Source organism: Rhipicephalus microplus, chromosome 6, assembly GCF_043290135.1.
Source record: "Rhipicephalus microplus isolate Deutch F79 chromosome 6, USDA_Rmic, whole genome shotgun sequence".
NCBI lineage: Eukaryota > Metazoa > Arthropoda > Arachnida > Ixodida > Ixodidae > Rhipicephalus > Rhipicephalus microplus.
Window position 1 is genome coordinate 142,207,316 of NC_134705.1, and position 18,328 is coordinate 142,225,643.

Consider the following 18,328-nt stretch of genomic DNA (forward strand, 5'->3'; position numbering starts at 1 on the left):
TTGTAATGCGATAGGTGACTTTTCGTTGCATCTAGAAAGCAAAAGATAAAACGTAAATAACATAATTGCATGCATCGTTTCACTTTTCAGACAACTTGAATTTAGGTCATTTCTGTATTCAGTCAACTTCAGGTACCAAAATTCTGGAAAAAAAGCTTGCGTCGCATGAGATTAAATATGGTATTCTCGCTGTGGTGAGGAAGACGAAAAGGTGAGTTTGTGCATCTGTTGCTGTGGGTGTAATCTACCTTCGTTTTATGCTGGTGATACCACGACCATGCGTCGCCGCCTTGTGATAGTCTTACGACATCAGTAACAGTAGATTGTGCTGTGCCAGAAGATTTTACAGACTTGGTCGCGGAGTTATTGAATCTCAATCGATAAAAAAAGCTGGGTTGAAAAGTGTATTAGTGCATCTCCTATTGCGCTTTTAAGTGAGGAATTTGATTACCTAGCTGGGTTTCAGTGTATAAGTGGTCGTACGCTCGAAGCATATCAAATGATTTGGGAGGATGCGAGGGCCTTTTTCTTTCGTTGTCTCGTACTCTGCACCATGCCTTGTACATACGATATTTACATGATTGTAGGTTGACTCATTTTGCCTTAGTTTTAAATCTCACATAGAATCTAAAACTAGTTTCAATTGTAGAGTCTTTCTGAAAATAATCCCTGCGCATTTTCGTGGAGCTAGCTTTTCTGCATGAATTTTAAGAGGGCAGACTGGTCTTAGACATTCTTTTGTTTATTTCTTCAGTGATCTTGATATACTGCACAGGATTATGCAGTTTTTTCTACTGATTTCAAATGTTCCTGTCACTCATCTTGTTCCTGTGATAACGTAAGTTCACCCCCTATTGTTTAAGGGGAGACACGGGTCTTTTAGAGCAAAAAATTGCCAAAAAATCAATTGTTTAAAAATATTTTTTTTCGAAATCTCGACGTCCAAAAGAATCTATTGCTGAAATATTAACGTGTTCCGATTAGTATTTATTTTGTTATTGCGTTCTAAAGAGATCTTCATGATCACTCTCGCTCGAAAACGCCCCCCCAAAACGGGCAATTTCAATGCTGTCGTTTGCGGTAACCGTTAGCCGCAGCACGGCCATTTTGGAATCATTCGAGAGCTAAATTTTTCAGCAATCCGGTTTTAGCGAGAAAACAACTCTAAGTCTGGCGACTATGGAGCTACACGCCACCGAAAAGGAGGGAATACTCGCACGGCATTGGCGCGTTTATACCACCAGGGGCAAATCCTGCTGTCCGATTGGACGATTGAAATTTCGTCTGCCCGACTGTGTGCAACAATGCGCGACTCCTTGTCACAAATTGTTCGGACCCGACGATGGCTGGCGGGCGACGCAAATTCGCGACAGCTCATGCCTACGGCAAAAAACGCAAGCGTCGGTCTCGGATACCTGAAGCAGCGTCGAGTGAATCGACGGCTCCGCGACATGCGCCAGCGAGTGTACGATATCCACCGAAGCTGCAGCCGCGCAAGCGATGCCTGTGGCCAACGACACGAGGACAACGCGCGTCGATACGCATTTTGTGACAGAAGCGGAAAAAGTGGCAATTGAGCATCGCGCCGAAGAGCAACGACAGAAGCTGTCTTCGTTATCAGCTACCCGCCGAAAGCGGTTGCTTATCGGAGATTCTCCGGAAGCGGCGGGGTCCGGCACCGAGTTCACGCTGCTAAGCCTACCGCTGCTGAACCAACTGCTTCGGTGCGCGAAATGCGAATTCTGCTCTGGCCCATTGAACGTTTCACGGGGCGACCGTGAGTACGGATTGGCAGTTAGAATAATGGTGAACTGTGCCGTCTGCGGAGATGTCAGCGCCGGATGGAGCTCGCCGAGAGCAGGGGGGAATGCGACCTGCAACCCTTTCGAAGTAAATGTGCTTGCGGCTCGTGCAGTTATGAGCACGGGAAATGGGCAGACTGTGCTAAACGACATTTTTTCGGCCCTGAATGTGTCTCGTCGTGGAATGCACAACAAAACGTACCAAGACTACGTCAAAACCAAGATGAACCCTGCCGCAATGAACGCATCCACGGGTATTATGAGCGAGTGCGCAACAGCTGTGAAGGCCATCTATTCTGAACTGAATTTCAGGAACCCCGGCAATATCGCAGTTTCCTACGACGGGACTTGGCTAACTCGTGGCCACTTGTCATACATTTGTGTGGGAACTGTAATAGAACTGTTTTCGGGCTATGTGTTGGACTTCAAAGTTCTAACTTCTGTTTGGGTTGCGAGATTGGCCCCAAGGACGACGACCCTCGATACAGTGAGTGGCGAGCTCGGCACAAGTGCCAAAAAAACTCTTCGAGCAAGCCTGGCCAGATGGAGGTGGAGGCTGCCAAAATTCTGTTTCGCCGGTCCCTCGAAAAGCATGGATTCCGCTACACAACGATGTTGTGCGATGGCGATAGCCGCGCTTTCAACAGCCTTCAGGAGGAGCAAGTGTATGGCTTCATGGCTATCGAAAAGGAGGATTGCATAAATCATATTGTCACGAGGTCGTGACGTGGCCGAAGACAGAAAACTTCGTGTTGGGATTTAACTGTTTATTTGGGCGAACCTGTGCCCGGTAAAGGGAAAGTCTAATTACAGCAGCAGTCTTGCACAGATAGCAGTCTCGGACTGATAGCGGCGAACGCAGCGTCGGCCTTCGATCAACAACTGACAAGCGGCGAAACGCGTCGGCATTTATACCCTTGCCGTCGAGTGTTCTAGCGTTATCGCTGGCGGTGGCGTAGGTTCCAGAACAATCTGTACCGTTCGCACAGTGGGCATGATCTTATCGAAATGATCTACTACAGTCCGGAACCTTCTCGAAACCTGCAGGCGCGGTTTGCGCCGAGAATCGTGTGGTGTTTCGGAACGATAACAAAAACTTGTGAAATGGAACGTGGCATTGCCCTCCTCTGAAAAAAGGCATCGTCCCGATGCTTTAACTAAAGATGAAGGTACAATAATATTGCAAAAAAGTACAATGAATAAATTACAATACAACAATAATACAAAAAAACACTGTTTCAGTTTGTTAACGTGCATGAAACGACTTGAGGCGCGCGACATGGACGACTTCAGGTCGCGATCGGCGTCGTTGAGAGTTCGTGATGCCGTCGGGGACAACCTCGTAATCAAGTGGGCCGAGACGTCGAACCACGTTGTACGGTCCGAAGTACCGTCGCAGAAGCTTTTCACTTAGTCCACGTCGGCGTATCGGCGTCCACACCCAAACACGTTCACCGGGCTGGTATTCCACGAAGCTTCGTCGAAGGTTGTAACGGTGGCTGTCGGTCGTCTGTTGATTCTTAATACAGAGACGCGCAAGTTGTCGGGCTTCTTCGGCGCGTTGAAGGTACTCGCTCACATCGAGGTTTTCTTCGTCGGTGACGTTGGGTAACATGGCGTCGAGCGTCGTTGCCGGGCTCCTTCCGTAGACCAATTTGTATGGAGATATCTGCGTCGTCTCCTGCACCGCCGTGTTGTATGCGAAGGTCACATACGGAAGAATGGCGTCCCACGTCTTGTGTTCGACATCGACGTACATTGACAGCATGTCGGCGATCGTCTTGTTAAGCCGCTCGGTGAGGCCGTTGGTCTGTGGGTGGTACGCTGTCGTCCGGCGGTGGTTTGTTTGGCTGTATGCCAAGATCGCCTGAGTTAAGTCGGCAGTGAATGCTGTTCCTCTGTCGGTGATAAGGACCTCCGGGGCGCCGTGACGTAGGACGATATTTTCGACGAAGAACTTAGCTACCTCGGATGCACTGCCTTTTGGCAGGGCTTTTGTCTCGGCGTAGCGGGTAAGGTAGTCGGTAGCTACCACGATCCACTTGTTTCCGAAAGCCGACGTCGGGAACGGCCCCAGTAGGTCCATACCAATCTGCTGGAAAGGTCGGCAAGGTGGATCAATTGGCTGCAGAAGTCCCGCTGGCCTTGTCGGCGGTGTCTTGCGTCGCTGACAGTCCCGGCATGTCCTCACATGACGAGTGACGTCGGTGGTAAGACGTGGCCAGTAGTACCTTTCTTGTATCCTCGCGAGCGTGCGGGAAACACTGAGGTGCCCTGCCGTCGGATCGTCGTGCAGGGCCTGCAGGAGTTCTGGTCGCAGAGCTGAAGGCACCACAAGGAGGTACTTAGCTCGAAGCGGTGAAAAGTTTTTCTTTTGTAGAAGACCGTTTCGTAGAAAGAACGACGCAAGTGCGCGCTTGAATACCTTTGGTACTTCGGCGGTCCTGCCTTCGAGGTATTCTATTAGGGCTTTAAGTTCCGGGTCGGCCCGCTGTCGTTCAGCGAAGTCGTCGGTAGTTATCGTTCCCAAGAAGTAGTCGTCATCCGAGTCGTCGGGTAGCGGTTGGTCGACAGGCGCACGAGAGAGACAGTCGGCGTCGGAGTGTTTTTTGCCGGACTTGTAAATGACAGTAATGTCATATTCTTGAAGTCTCAGGCTCCATCGTGGGAGGCGACCTGAAGGGTCCTTCAAGGTGGCTAGCCAACACAAGGCGTGGTGGTCGCTCACAACTTTGAAAAGCCTGCCATAGAGGTAGGGGTGAAATTTCGACGTAGCCCAGATGATGGCGAGGCACTCCTTTTCTGTTGTGGAATAATTTGCTTCTGCTTTGGATAGCGATCGGCTGGCGTAACTAATAACCCTTTCAAGTCCGTCAGCCCTCTGCACAAGAACGGCGCCAAGACCTACGCTGCTTGCGTCAGTATGTATTTCTGTCTCGGCGAATTCGTCGAAATGGGCAAGTAACGGAGGCGTTTGGAGGCGATGTTTAAGCTCCTGGAAAGCGTGTTCCTGTGGCGTTTCCCACTTGAACTCCACGTCGGCCTTGGTAAGGTTAGTGAGAGGATCGGCGATGCGGGCGAAGTTTTTCACGAACCGCCTATAATAGGCGCACAGACCCAGAAATTGGCGCACGGCCTTCTTGTCAGTGGGCGGCGGGAAGTCGGCGATGGCGGCTGTTTTCCGTGGATCGGGACGAACTCCAGACTTGCTGATAACGTGCCCCAGAAACAAGAGCTTCTCATACGCAAATCTGCACTTTTCTTGCTTCAGTGTGAGTCCAGACGTCTTGATGGCTTGAAGTACAGCTTCAAGGCGCCGAAGATGCTCGTCGAAACTCGAGGAAAACAGGACGACGTCGTCCAAGTACACAAGGCAAGTCTGCCACTTCAATCCTGCCAGTACTGTATCCATAACGCGTTGAAAAGTTGCAGGCGCTGAGCAAAGGCCGAAGGGCATCACCTTAAACTCGAAGAGGCCGTCCGGTGTTATAAACGCCGTCTTCTCTCGGTCTCTTTCGTCGACTTCGATTTGCCAATAGCCAGTCTTGAGGTCCATTGACGAAAAGTACTTAGCGTTATGGAGCCGATCAAGTACGTCGTCTATTCGTGGGAGAGGATACACGTCCTTTCTTGTGATTTTGTTCAGGCGGCGATAATCGACGCAGAAACGTGGGGTCCCATCCTTTTCTTCACTAACACCACGGGGGATGCCCATGGGCTCTTGGACGGCTGGAATGTAATCCCGCAGCATTTCATCAACTTGTCTCTTGATGGCCTCACGTTCTCGCGTCGAAACCCTGTACGGACTCTGACAAAGTGGTCGGGCATTTTCTTCGGTTATGATGCGATGTTTCGTGTTTGGGGTCTGCCGAATTTTCGATGACGACGAAAAGCAATCTTCGTATTGCAGGAGCAGGGCCTTGAGCTGTTCTTGCTTATCGTTCGGAAGTCTGGGATTGACGTCGAAAGCTATGGGAGGGGCTTGGTTCCTCTGAGCAGGTTCCGCAGAATCGGCGAGGGCGAAAGCACTGGTGGCTTCGACAATTTCTTCGATGTATGCGACCGTTGTTTCTTTGTTCACATGTTTGTACTCATTGCTGAAATTCGTGAGCATAACCGTTGCTTTGCCTCCCCGCAGCTCTGCAATTCCTCTTGCGACGCAAATATTTCGGGTGACCAACAGATGCTGACTGCCTTCAACGACGCCTTCCAAGTCAGGTGATTTAGGAGCGCCGACTGAAATAATGACACTTGAGCGAGGCGGAATGGTGACTTGTTCTTCCAGCACATTCAAGGCATGGTGTCCTGACGGTGTGCGCGGCGGTAGTGCTTCTTCTGTGGATAACGTTATCGACCTTGTTTTTAGGTTGATGACAGCACCATGGAGGTGCTGCTTCGTTCATGTACCGGACGCCCCCGTCAAGCCGTGTACCCAGCACCTCCACCAGATGTCACGAGGTCGTGACACGGCCAAAGACAGAAAACTTCGTGTTGGGATTTAACTGTTTATTTGGGCGAACCTGTGCCCGGTAAAGGGAAAGTCTAATTACAGCAGCAGTCTTGCACAGATAGCAGTCTCGGACTGATAGCGGCGAACGCAGCGTCGGCCTTCGATCAACAACTGACAAGCGGCGAAACGCGTCGGCATTTATACCCTTGCCGTCGAATGTTCTAGCGTTATCGCTGGCGGTGGCGTAGATTCCAGAACAATCTGTACCGTTCGCACAGTGGGCGTGATCTTATCGAAATGATCTACTACAGTCCGGAACCTTCTCGAAACCTGCAGGCGCGGTTTGCGCCGAGAATCGTGTGGTGTTTTGGAACGATAACAAAAACTTGTGAAATGGAACGTGGCAATATACATAAAAGGATGGGTGCTGCACTGAGACACCTCCTGCAGAAGAGCAAGGGGGAAGGTCGGCCAAGCCTCGGTGGCTAAGGAAAGCTCACCGCTGAGCTTGTAACGAAGCTTACAAATTATTATGGTTGGGCACTCAATGCACACCAGGGAAACATCGATGAGATGGAGAATGCTGTCCTTGCCACTTACTATCATGTGACTTCTACTGATGCAAAGCCACAACATTCACGGTGCCCAAAGGGAGAAGACTCATGGTGTGCCCACAACAAGGCAGTGGCAAGGCAGCAGGCTCCTCCTAAGCATCGGTACGACCTCCCGGAATATGTTGCAGAAGCGCTCCTTCCAGTGTACACTCGCCTCTCAGATCGAAAGCTGTTGGAGCACTGCCAAAGAGGCAAAACTCAAAACTCGAATGAGAGCCTCCATTCAGTGATCTGGTCGCTTGTACCAAAAACCAAGCACGCCTCGCTCTTCACAGTCGAAACTGCTGTTGCGGAAGCGGTTGCTCGGTTCAATGCTGGAAAGAAACGTGCTTCTGAGGCCATTTTGAAGGAGCTGCATTTGAACCAAGGCAACACAGATGTTGAAAGATGTCTGGAAAAGGACCAGCAGCGGCTAGCGGCATGTGACAAAAAGCATACCAGAGCAGAAGACTTCAAGAATGCCATGAAGAAGAGGCGTGTGAAAGAGAGTGATGGTGATTATAAGCCTGGTGGCTTCTAGAGCAAAAAGGACTCCCATCTGTTGCTTTTTTGGCAAGAATTAAACCTATATAGTCTTCAAACTTCTTTTTGTGTTTTCTCAAAATCAGTTTTTTGCCTATGTGCTATACTGTTGCCCACAGTATCTTTTGATCTAGTGATCAGATTTCAACGATTCTTGTTGTAATTGACAGCTTACGAGTTCCTATACACAATAAGACTACTAAAATTTATATTTAGCCAAGAGAAAATTTTTTATGTGCTGATAAATCTCATGAAAATTCTCATGTTCCCAACCATTATATTACATATGGCAATAACTTTTATAAAAATAGAGCTAAAATTAAAGTGGTAGTATAGTTGTGATCCTTGATTATTCTAGACTATGTCCATATAAAGTGTTCAAGGATATTTAATGATTAAATTGCAGAATAATTGGGCAATTCAACGATTCATTATTTATTCAATATCTCTAAAACTACTCGAGATAAAAGAAAATGGATTGCATATATCTTCACAGCAGGTTAAAAGTTACATTGCCTGAAAATTTCATTTGAATGTGATAATAAACAGAAAATTTTTTTAGAACACCAGAGTCTCCCCTTAAGGCCGTCATAGAAAAAAAAATGCTTAATTAAAAGTGGCATTTAACCTTTGCCAACATAGGCTGATAACTATAGATTGAAAGTATGCAAGAGGTTTTTGTTTTTAGGCCTTTCTTGGTTATTTTACAGCAATAGTAACTATCCATTTTCAAAAGCTGTCGGAATCGCATTACACTTTTGATGAATAAATAATTTGAAAAACTTTCGCTCTCAATTCTGCTCCTATACTTGCATTTTACACACATACAGGTTTACATTGCAAAAAGAATTATTGTTGTACCTGTCCTAGCTGCAGAGATATTGAAGCCTCAAAATTGAACAGTAGTAAATTTACTTTATTGAGAAAAATTGAAAAAACTGAAAACACATAGCTTCTTCAAAAAGCAACAATCGTGGTGCACATGTTTTGCAATCTTCATAAAGGTGCTCACAAATTCATAGAAGAGCTAAGACAGGTGCCTGCAAGTTATAAAAAAGCCTGGAAGTCGGTTCCCCATTTTTTTTGCAGGTTGTGCATGTTAACAGCACCAAGAATCGAGACAGTTAGATTGACATTACAAAAAAAAAAACTTACCACTTCCTGGTGTGTGAAAATTTGCAGAGAGATAAAAAAAATACTTGCAGAAACCAAATATGTCAATTTTAAAAAATTAATTTTTTCGTCACTTTTTGCACCCTAAGAACAGTCTGCTCCCTTAAACGCTACCGTGAATCCACATTGGCGCACTGGAATTTGACTGCTTTTTTTTTTATTCGAAGCCCTCGTAAATAAATTTTTAAAATGAAATTTGCTCATGCTCTTCTTTCTGTAGTGGTGTGATTTTGGTGGGGTTGACCTATATTCGAGTCGACTTATAATCGTGTAAATACGGTATGCACTTTTTCATCAAAATGAAGCTATCTATAAGTCGGTGCTTTTTTCCTCTATTCGTCTCATCCCTTTGCAAAATCTTCCATACGCTGCCAGCATTTAGGATCGATCTCGCTTCTTGCTGATATCCTCATCAATCTCTTTCGTCTAAGGCGGGCACCAAGGGCTGCTATGTGCCTGCGGCCATGGCTGGCTACCACCGCTCCTGGGCCCCCCACCCTGTCTGGGATGCGCCTCAGCCCCCGCATCTGGCACCCATAGTCGAGCGTCTGCAGTCTATTTTGCTGCCTTTTCTCCAATCTGGGTGAGCGAGGTGGGCCTTAAAGTCCCATTGAAGTGGATCGATGAATCTGTTCAGACTGATAAATTACACTCTGAAAACTATTGTCAATTTCACCATCGTGGGCTCATAGATAGAAGAGAAAATTAAGGTCAGTGTTTCATTTTCAAACTTTGCACCGAGATTTCTGCACTTGATGTCGTGAATTTGAAAATGTTTTATTCATATTTCGGCCACACTGCCTCAACTAACTTTTCTGAAACTTAGTACGCTGACTCTCTGGCTCCCAGAGAGGACAATGCGCTTTATATCATTGTGATAGCAATTATATGGACACTGTCGTCTGATTTTTGCCGTCGCCATCATGTTCTGGATATTTATAAGTATTTATAAGTATACATATATACATACGTATATGTGTATATATGTGTGTGTTTGTGTCGATATATATAACACACAAAGAAAAATTCCAAGGAAAAATAAATGTAAGTCTTCTGAAGCTTCTCCATCGTGTGTTCTTAAGTGAGAGCAAAACCGCTTTGCACCGCGGCGGCACTTCTCGGTCATGTGACCCACTGAGCGCTTCCTCAATCCTCTCCGCTGGCTGTGTGAGGAGGACAGCTCTCACAGCTGTGAGTGGTGTGGCTGTAATGTCCGCGCAGGAGTTTTAAAAGAGCTGTACCGAACGAGCATTAAACTTCGTAGAAAACGATATACTACTTAACACACAACGGTCGTTTTTTTTATAGACTATTTGATAGACTAATTTAGTTTGTTATATCCATTTATTAGTCAATATTTCTTTGTTACATCTAGGTTTAAAATGCATGGTTCTCAACTGAGCTTTCAAGGTGAAATTCATTTACTTAGTTATATCTCAATACGCTATAACGAAGTTTGAGTGTATATTACTGGCTTACTGTCATAAATGCTGTACTTGGGTATAAAAAGGAAAGAAAAGAAACTAACGTTGGCCTGTGCCACAAATATCTTTCTATCACAAGGCTAGCGGAAATGTTGTAGGCCTGTGTACTCAGATTTGGGTGCACGTTAAAGAACACCAGGTGGTCAAAATTTCCGGAGCCCTCCACTACGGCGTCTCTCATAATCATATGTTGGTTTTGGGACGTTAAACCCCACAAATCAAATCAATCAATCATATCACAAGGCTAATAAACATTCTTAAAGCATGTGCTTTGTCTCGAAAAGCCATGCATGCTTTCCTTAAACAATGACGGACCACGGTGATGTAGTGGCTAAGGCAGTCAGCTGCTGACCTGCAGGTCATGGGATCGAATCTCGGCCACGGTGGCCGCATTTTAAATGGAGGCGAAAATGCATGAGGCCTATGTGTCTAGATTTAAGCGCACGTTAAGAAGCCGGCGGCGATGGCGTAGTGGTTAGAACATCCGCCTCGCATGCAAGAGGTCCGTGGCTCAAATCCCGGTACCGCGCAGTTCCCAACCGGATTAAAAAAAAAAATCCGCGTGTTGATGGAACTGCATTAAGAGGCCTGGGGTGCGGCCTCACCGGCAAACACCGCCGAGAACGCACTCCCTCACCAGAGCAGGATTGGCCACCCTGGTGCAGTATCTGGCCACTACCTCCCACATGCTTACGTCAAATAACTCACGGCCCTCAGTCCCCAGCAGCTGCGAAGCAACTGACCACGGCGGCGGTCAGATCTGCAACGCAGCAGAGGGTGCTAAGAATCTCTGGATCCGGACAGGCCGCCATTGGAACCTGAACTTGGCAACGTTTAACGCTAGAACCTTATCTAGTGAGGGAAGTCTAGCTGTACTATTCGAGGAGCTAGAGGGTGTTAAATGGGATATAATAGGGCTCAGTGAGGTTAGGAGGACAGATGAGGCCTATACGGTGCTACAGAATGGGCACGTCCTTTGCTACAGGGGCTTGGCAGACAGAAGGGAACTGGGAGTGGGGTTCCTAATTCACAGAAACATAGCTGGCAACATAGAGGAATACTATAGCATTAATGAAAGGGTGGTAGGTATCGTAATTAAACTGAATAAAAGATACAAGATGAAGGTAGTACAGGCTTACGCGCCTACATCCAGCCATGATGACGCTTCAGTTGAAAGCTTCTATGAAGACGTGGAATCGGCAATGAGTAAGGTAAAAACACAGTATACTATAGTGATGGGCGACTTTAATGCAAAGGTAGGGAAGAAGCAGGCTGGAGACCAGGCAGTAGGAGATTATGGCATCGGTACTAGAAACGCCAGAGGAGAGCTACTAGTAGAATTCGCAGAACGCAATAATTTACGGATTTTGAATACCTTCTACCGAAAACGAGAAAACCGCAAGTGGACATGGAGGAGCCCTAATGGCGAAAATAAGAACGAAATAGACTTTATAATGAGTGCACACCCTAGAATCGTGCAGGATGTGGAAGTGATTGGCAAGGTACGATGCAGTGACCATAGAATGGTACGGTCTCGAATTCGCCTAGACTTGAAGAAGGAACGACAGAAACTGATACGCAAGAAGCCAATCAATCAGCTAGCACTGAGAGGGAAAGTACAGGAATTCAGAGTGTCACTGCAGAACAGGTACTCGGCTCTCAGTGAGGAAACCAACCTTAGCGTAGATACAATGAATGATAATCTGACGAGTATCATTATGGAGTGTGCAGTGGAAGTTGGAGGCAGGGTAGTTAGACAGGACACTGGCAAGCTTTCACAGGAAACGAAGAACCTAATTAAGAAGCGTCAAATCATGAAAGTGTCAAGTACAACAGACAAAATAGAACTGGCAGAGCTTTCGAAGTTGATTAATAGACGTAAAGTATGCGATGTAAGAAGGTATAACATGGAGAGAATTGAACACGCTCTGAAAAACGGAGGAAGTGTCAAAGCATTGAAGAGGAAACTTGGGATAGGCAAAAGTCGGATGTATGCACTAAGGGACAAAGAAGGCAAAATAACTACCAATATGGATAGGATAGTTAAGATAGCGGAGGAGTTTTACAGGGATCTGTACAGTAGCCGAGACAACCACGACCTTAATACTATAAGAACTAGCAGTAACCCAGATTACACCCCACCAGTAATGATAGAAGAAGTCAAAAAAGCTTTGGAGAGCATGCAAAGGGGCAAAGCTGCTGGTGAGGATCAGGTAACATCAGATCTGCTGAAAGATGGAGGACAGATTGTGTTAGAAAAACTAGCCACCCTGTTTACGAGGTGTCTCCTGACGGGAAGAGTACCAGAGTCTTGGAAGAACGCTAACATCATCTTAATACATAAGAAAGGAGATGACAAGGACTTGAAGAATTACAGGCCGATCAGCTTGCTCTCTGTGGTATACAAGCTATTTACAAAGGTAATTGCTAACAGAGTAAAGAAAACATTAGAATTCAATCAACCAAAGGAACAAGCAGGATTTCGAACAGGCTACTCAACAATTGACCACATTCATATTATCAATCAGGTAATAGAGAAATGCTCAGAGTTTAACCAACCACTATACATAGCCTTCATAGATTACGAGAAGGCGTTTGATTCAGTAGAAATATCAGCCGTCATGCAAACACTGCGGAATCAGGGCGTAGATGAAGTATATATAAACATTCTGGAAGAAATCTACAGGGGATCAACTGCTACCATAGTGCTTCATAGAGAAAGCAACAGAATACCAATCAAGAAGGGTGTAAGGCAGGGGGACACAATTTCCCCAATGCTGTTTACCGCGTGCTTACAGGAGGTTTTCAGAAGCCTAGAATGGGAACAGTTAGGGATAAGAGTCAATGGAGAATACCTTAGTAACCTGCGCTTCGCCGATGACATTGCATTGCTGAGTAACTCGGGGGACGAATTGCAACTCATGATTACGGAGTTAGACAAGGAGAGCAGAAAAGTGGGTCTTAAAATTAATCTGCAGAAAACGAAAGTAATGTACAACAACCTCGGCAAAGAGCAGCGCTTTGAGATAGGTAATAGTGCACTTGAAGTGGTAAAAGACTATGTCTACTTAGGGCAGGTAGTAACCGCGGAGCCGAACCACGAGATTGAAGTAACTAGAAGAATAAGAATGGGGTGGAGCACATTCGGCAAGCACTCTAAAATTATGACAGGTAGATTGCCACTATCCCTCAAGAGGCAGGTATATAACAGCTGTATCTTGCCGGTACTTAGCTACGGAGCAGAAACCTGGAGACTTACAAAGAGGGTTCAGCTTAAATTGAGGACGACGCAGCGAGCAATGGAAAGAAAAATGGTAGGTGTAACCTTAAGAGACAAGAAGAGAGCAGAGTGGATTAGGGAACAAACGGGGGTTAAGGATATCATAGCTGAAATCAAGAAGAAGAAATGGACATGGGCAGGGCATGTAGCGCGTAGACAGGATAACCGCTGGTCATTAAGGGTAACTAACTGGATTCCCAGAGAAGGGAAGCGGGTTAGGGGGAGACAGAAGGTTAGGTGGGCAGATGAGATTAACAAGTTTGCGGGTATAAATTGGAAGCAGCAAGCACAGGACCGGGTTAACTGGCGGAACATGGGAGAGGCCTTTGTCCTGCAGTGGACGTAGTCAGGCTGATGATGATGATGATGATGAAGAAGCCCCAGGTGGTCGAGATTCCCGGAGCTTTTCACTACGGCGTCTTTCATAATCACATTGTGGTTTTGGAATGTTAAACTCCAAGAATCATCATCATAAACAGTGACGTGTCCAATTGTTTGATCACTGGTGGGTTGGGTTCACTAAAGCACGTAAAGTTGAATGAAAGGGGCATTCCATGATGTCTCTGGCTCCACTATCACTCTGAAGCAACAAAAAAAGTTTCTCGCATCAAGTCCAGGACTATTTGGAAAGTTGCTGGTCCTGTCATGCCAGTGAATTCAGTTCCCATCAAAATGCGCACTGCCACTATCACTTTAGATGGACAAACTCAACTCGCTGCCCCAAATAAGTGGTGGTCATGCTTGCGTCATTAAAACATCGCATGGTTTTGGCTTCGTTATCGCAATAGTGCACATCTCACCAGGAACCTTGCTGACTGACGTCATTAACTTCTTGCTGCACAACTTTCCTGCGGCGTGTTTACTGGACGTGCCAGTAATAGTCACAGGAGACCTCAGCATTTGTACTTCGACGTGAAAATCAGTGGCTTCTCCCGTTATCCGATGCCGACCTTGAACTTCGCCTCCTGTCGGACGTCACATAGTCAACTATTCACAATACCTGTCTAGATACTGTGGTTACTGCATTACTGTCCGTTCAAGCACAACCAACCATGTTCAGTACATTTCATATGGTTCCTAAATCTCCTAGCCTTACTTCGTATATCAGCCTGATGTGTTGCTATCGCATTCATTGCTTCGGCCTTGTGCTGAAACTGTTACTTTTTTTACCAATCAGCAACTACAGTAGATGATATTAGCGCTCTAATCTTCATCGGTTGACTATAATTGAAAATCAAATTCTTCGCTGCATGGTAACTAGCGGGGCAGCTCGGGCTGCACACGCAGGAGCCTCAAAAAGTAGTGACTCGACTCGTTGGCGACAGTTTCAAGACTAGTTTATTGAAGGTGACTAGAAGGTTAGAAAGGAAAGAGATAGATAAAATAGCAAGAAAGTAAAATCGCACCCGGTCCCACGAAGGCTACCGTTGGAATGGTGCTGGTGAAACCCCCTTTGCTCCTGTTGGCTTTGTGTTGGCGGCTTTCCTATCAATTTGTGAAATTGGGCGGTGAAAATGAACTTCTTTGACGGCGTCTGTACAGTGAGAAAGCAGCACGAAGCCATAGGAATTTTTAACAGCTATGCCAGCACTAGTAGATGGGTGTGGATACTTGCGCGCAAGTATCCACAGTGCGAATGCAAAACTGAGGTATAGTAGGTTAAAATGAATTTCAAAATGTTTTTGTCGATAAAATTACGGGAGGCGTAATCTTTGTCCCTACTTTGAACCATATGATCTAAAGCATTGCCTATGATATGCGGCGCACAGCAATTCATCTGTAGAGCAGACGACGGATGACAACTTGCCCTAAAGCGTGTTCTTCAGTCTAATGCGGCAGTCTTCGTGCCCCAAATGATAAAAATTTGTTGTGAATCGTTTATGAACTCATTCAACATTCAATTCTCTTACCCAACGTGTTGAAAACACATGGCCATCACAGCAGCTCCATCTGTGTGTCAGTAATGGAGATGCACCACATATTAGAAGTCTCAGTGCTCTATGTATAAGAGTGAATTCAGATACTGTAGAATACTGTGTTCAAAATAGTTTCTCCTATCTGCTAAAACAGCCTTTCTTCACCGAATGCTGTCACGTTTACTCGCGTTTGAAGCTTATTGCCGCTTTTCCGTTTCTAGATTTCTCCACGTATCAGCGTATTCTCGAAAAGCTCTGATTTGTACCACGAATAGTGTCACTAAACACAAAATAATGCAACATGTTTTTCTATATTACTGTATGATGGCCTTCGGTTGTCTATTTACGAGATTTTAAAAAAAATCGAAGATGTTTTTTTTTTTATCATTCAAATTTCAGTGGAGTACACTTTTGCCAATATGAGAACTTTGAGGTAATATATAAAAATTTACATTTGCCCTAAGGCAGCAATAATTTATGTACCTAATGAACACACTATATCCTTAAAACGTGTCAAGTTTGAAAATGCTGCTTACGTTACTTTCGGAGAAAAAAAATGGGGAATACGTAACTTATTTTAAACTGTCGCAAAATTAGACATTTTTAAAAGCTATTTTCTTAAGGCCTACAAACTTGAAACCGTATGAATTCATTCTTCATTAGACATGCATTTCAGGCAAAAAATATTTTCCTTTAAACAAAAATGTTTGTCTTTTTATAGCATCTGCAATTTTCGAAATTGACAGGTGACGAAATTGGTGCCTCCGTGTTGGTGAAGTTTGATATTTTTTTTCTCGTAAGTTGTGCCGTTAATCATAAAACGAAGTCGACTTTCAGGCTACCTGGTGAGAGGTGCACGAAATATAAAATACTCAATGAAATCTAAAATATCAACTTTTGGACCTGTGTCGATCTCTCGTGAAATCACCCAAATGCAGTGAAAGCATATGACATCATCACTGTTTATGTGGTAATCTAAATGGCATTGCCACCTGCATTTTCTTCTTGTATGTTTTCTTGGTTATGAAACGTCCTCTTACAACAGGCGGGGTGATTTTTATATTCTGCAAAAGTAATTCATTGATGAGGAGTAATTTATTATTAAGAGAAAAGGGGTTGTTCTTTTTAGTGCCCCTTTAATAATGAAAAACTCTCAGCACTACAATAATAAGTTGAGTCTTTGAGCTGTGGTAAAAACTGGTTAATCCAGATTTGCTGGAAATGGAACAAGACTTTCTCGAATGATAAAGTGTTCAATTATTGAGGTTGTTGAGAAAATAGTAAACAGGTGCCTGCTGTATAAACACATCTTTATTTACTAAATGAATTGGCAGACCCTGTTTATAGCAATGTATTGTACAAAAGAAGTGTGCGAGCTCCTATTCCAGTCATCTCGCCACTTCTTCCGCATTACTGTGACTAGCAGTAAAACTTGGGCTTGTGTGAATAGTGAATTTCAGGTTAGAAGTGAATTCAAAGCGGATAGTGATTTTGGTCGAATAATTTCAAATCGAACTTGAATAGTATATATCTCATAACATGAAGAAAATTAGAATATTTTTCATTACCCAACTACCTGTGCAATATTTTTAGAACTGTAACAAGGCCTGTGCAAATGCGATCCTTTTTGGTTCAAAGGAGTGGAAATAACTTTAAAGAGGCTGTGGAACACTTTTTGAACATGGTCAGAAAACGCTGCTTATCGGTAGTAGATGCTCCTGAGAACACGCGAGCCAATTAATATAGCGCAGCATGTGGCCTACAATTTACAATAGATTATCAAAGTCAGCAAAAAATTTCTTCTCTCTCGACTAAGAATGGAATGCGTTCAAAAATCACTCATAGAAAGTTATCTATCAACCACTGGCTGATTTGAACAAGGCGCGCTATGTCATTGCAAGGATTGCCATGGGAGGCCGCGACTTGTCTAGGCGGGCGCCCGCGATCACACTGAAAAATGAAAAAGTCGCATATTCGAAAAAAAAAAGTGCTCAAGGTCACAAGGCGCGCTTGACGTCTTTTCTTTACCCGTGTCATCCCTGCCTGCTTAGCTTCCAGCGCTTTCGTCAGGACGAGAAAAGAGGGAATGCAATCGCAGCATGCGACAAATATTTGCAACTCCACTCGTACTAGACAGTTTACTAAAATTTTGCAGGGTTGTATTTGTGAGGCCACGAGTTCTTTTAGTGAATCCATTGCATGGTTACTTGGAAAAGTGTTTCATGGCTCTTTTAAGTAGTAGCAGAATTTGACCTTTGGTACAATGCAAGTGATAACCTGAAACTACATCAAGTTTTGAAATTTACTATACATTATAGCATATAAGCCATTTAACAAGCTTTTAAACTTAATAAATGGTGAATCGACGTGATCATGTTATTCACGGCAAGGCGAATTTTTTTTTTTTGGTAAGACGTTTTTACAGTAAGACGTTTTTACAGTTTAGCATTTCTTCACTGCAGTGAAAGCACCTTTGCAGGGTTTACATGCTGACTGATGTATCTCTATTCATTCCTTTCAAATACTTCGAAATTTTCAACAATTTAAATATTCAAATCAAAGCAAACTCCAATACAGCAGTATTTGTTCAGAATATACAAAGCATTCGAATATTCGCATAAGCCTAGTGTAACTGTTTCAAGTCAAGTGGCTTAGTGCATCGGCATCTTTTCAGGTCCCTGCGTGAGCGTGTGGCACCCTGCGTGCTTCTGAGTGGGTCCCGTGGTTCTGGCAAGTGCACTGCCTTGACTGCTCTGACACGTTCGCTTGGCTTGCACCACTACCAGGTCAGTGCAGTGATGACGTACGCGTACGTCTTGAAACGCGATGAACACTTCTAATATAGCTGCTGGCACGTGCAATAGCTCGAGATAAGCATGTCACAACGATTCTGGTTTCCAAGGGGTATAGATTCTAATGAAAGCATTCTAGTTGAAATCTTGCCGACATGGCATGAACTGAATATGGTGCAAATGAAAGTGTGCGCTTCATGTAGTCCTTAAGTTTAGTCCGGGAGTGTTTTTGTACTGTCGGCTGCAGATGTTTGTGGGATCTGCAGCGCATGGCAGAGCGACGAAATACTGCATC

The 18,328-nt window shown here is 44.9% G+C and overlaps 1 protein-coding gene across 4 annotated transcripts in view; it reads left to right on the forward strand.

Annotated features, from left to right (window-relative positions):
- The window catches only part of LOC119167286 (peroxisomal ATPase PEX6), a 95,380-nt gene that overhangs the window by 51,375 nt on the left and 25,677 nt on the right, over positions 1–18,328 (forward strand). For all 4 annotated transcript variants that reach the window (XM_075866770.1, XM_075866769.1, XM_075866768.1 and 1 more), the window contains 2 exons: positions 8,993–9,144; positions 17,916–18,027. In XM_075866770.1, coding sequence (XP_075722885.1) covers positions 8,993–9,144; positions 17,916–18,027 — 264 coding nt within the window. The remainder of the gene's footprint in view (positions 1–8,992; positions 9,145–17,915; positions 18,028–18,328) is intronic.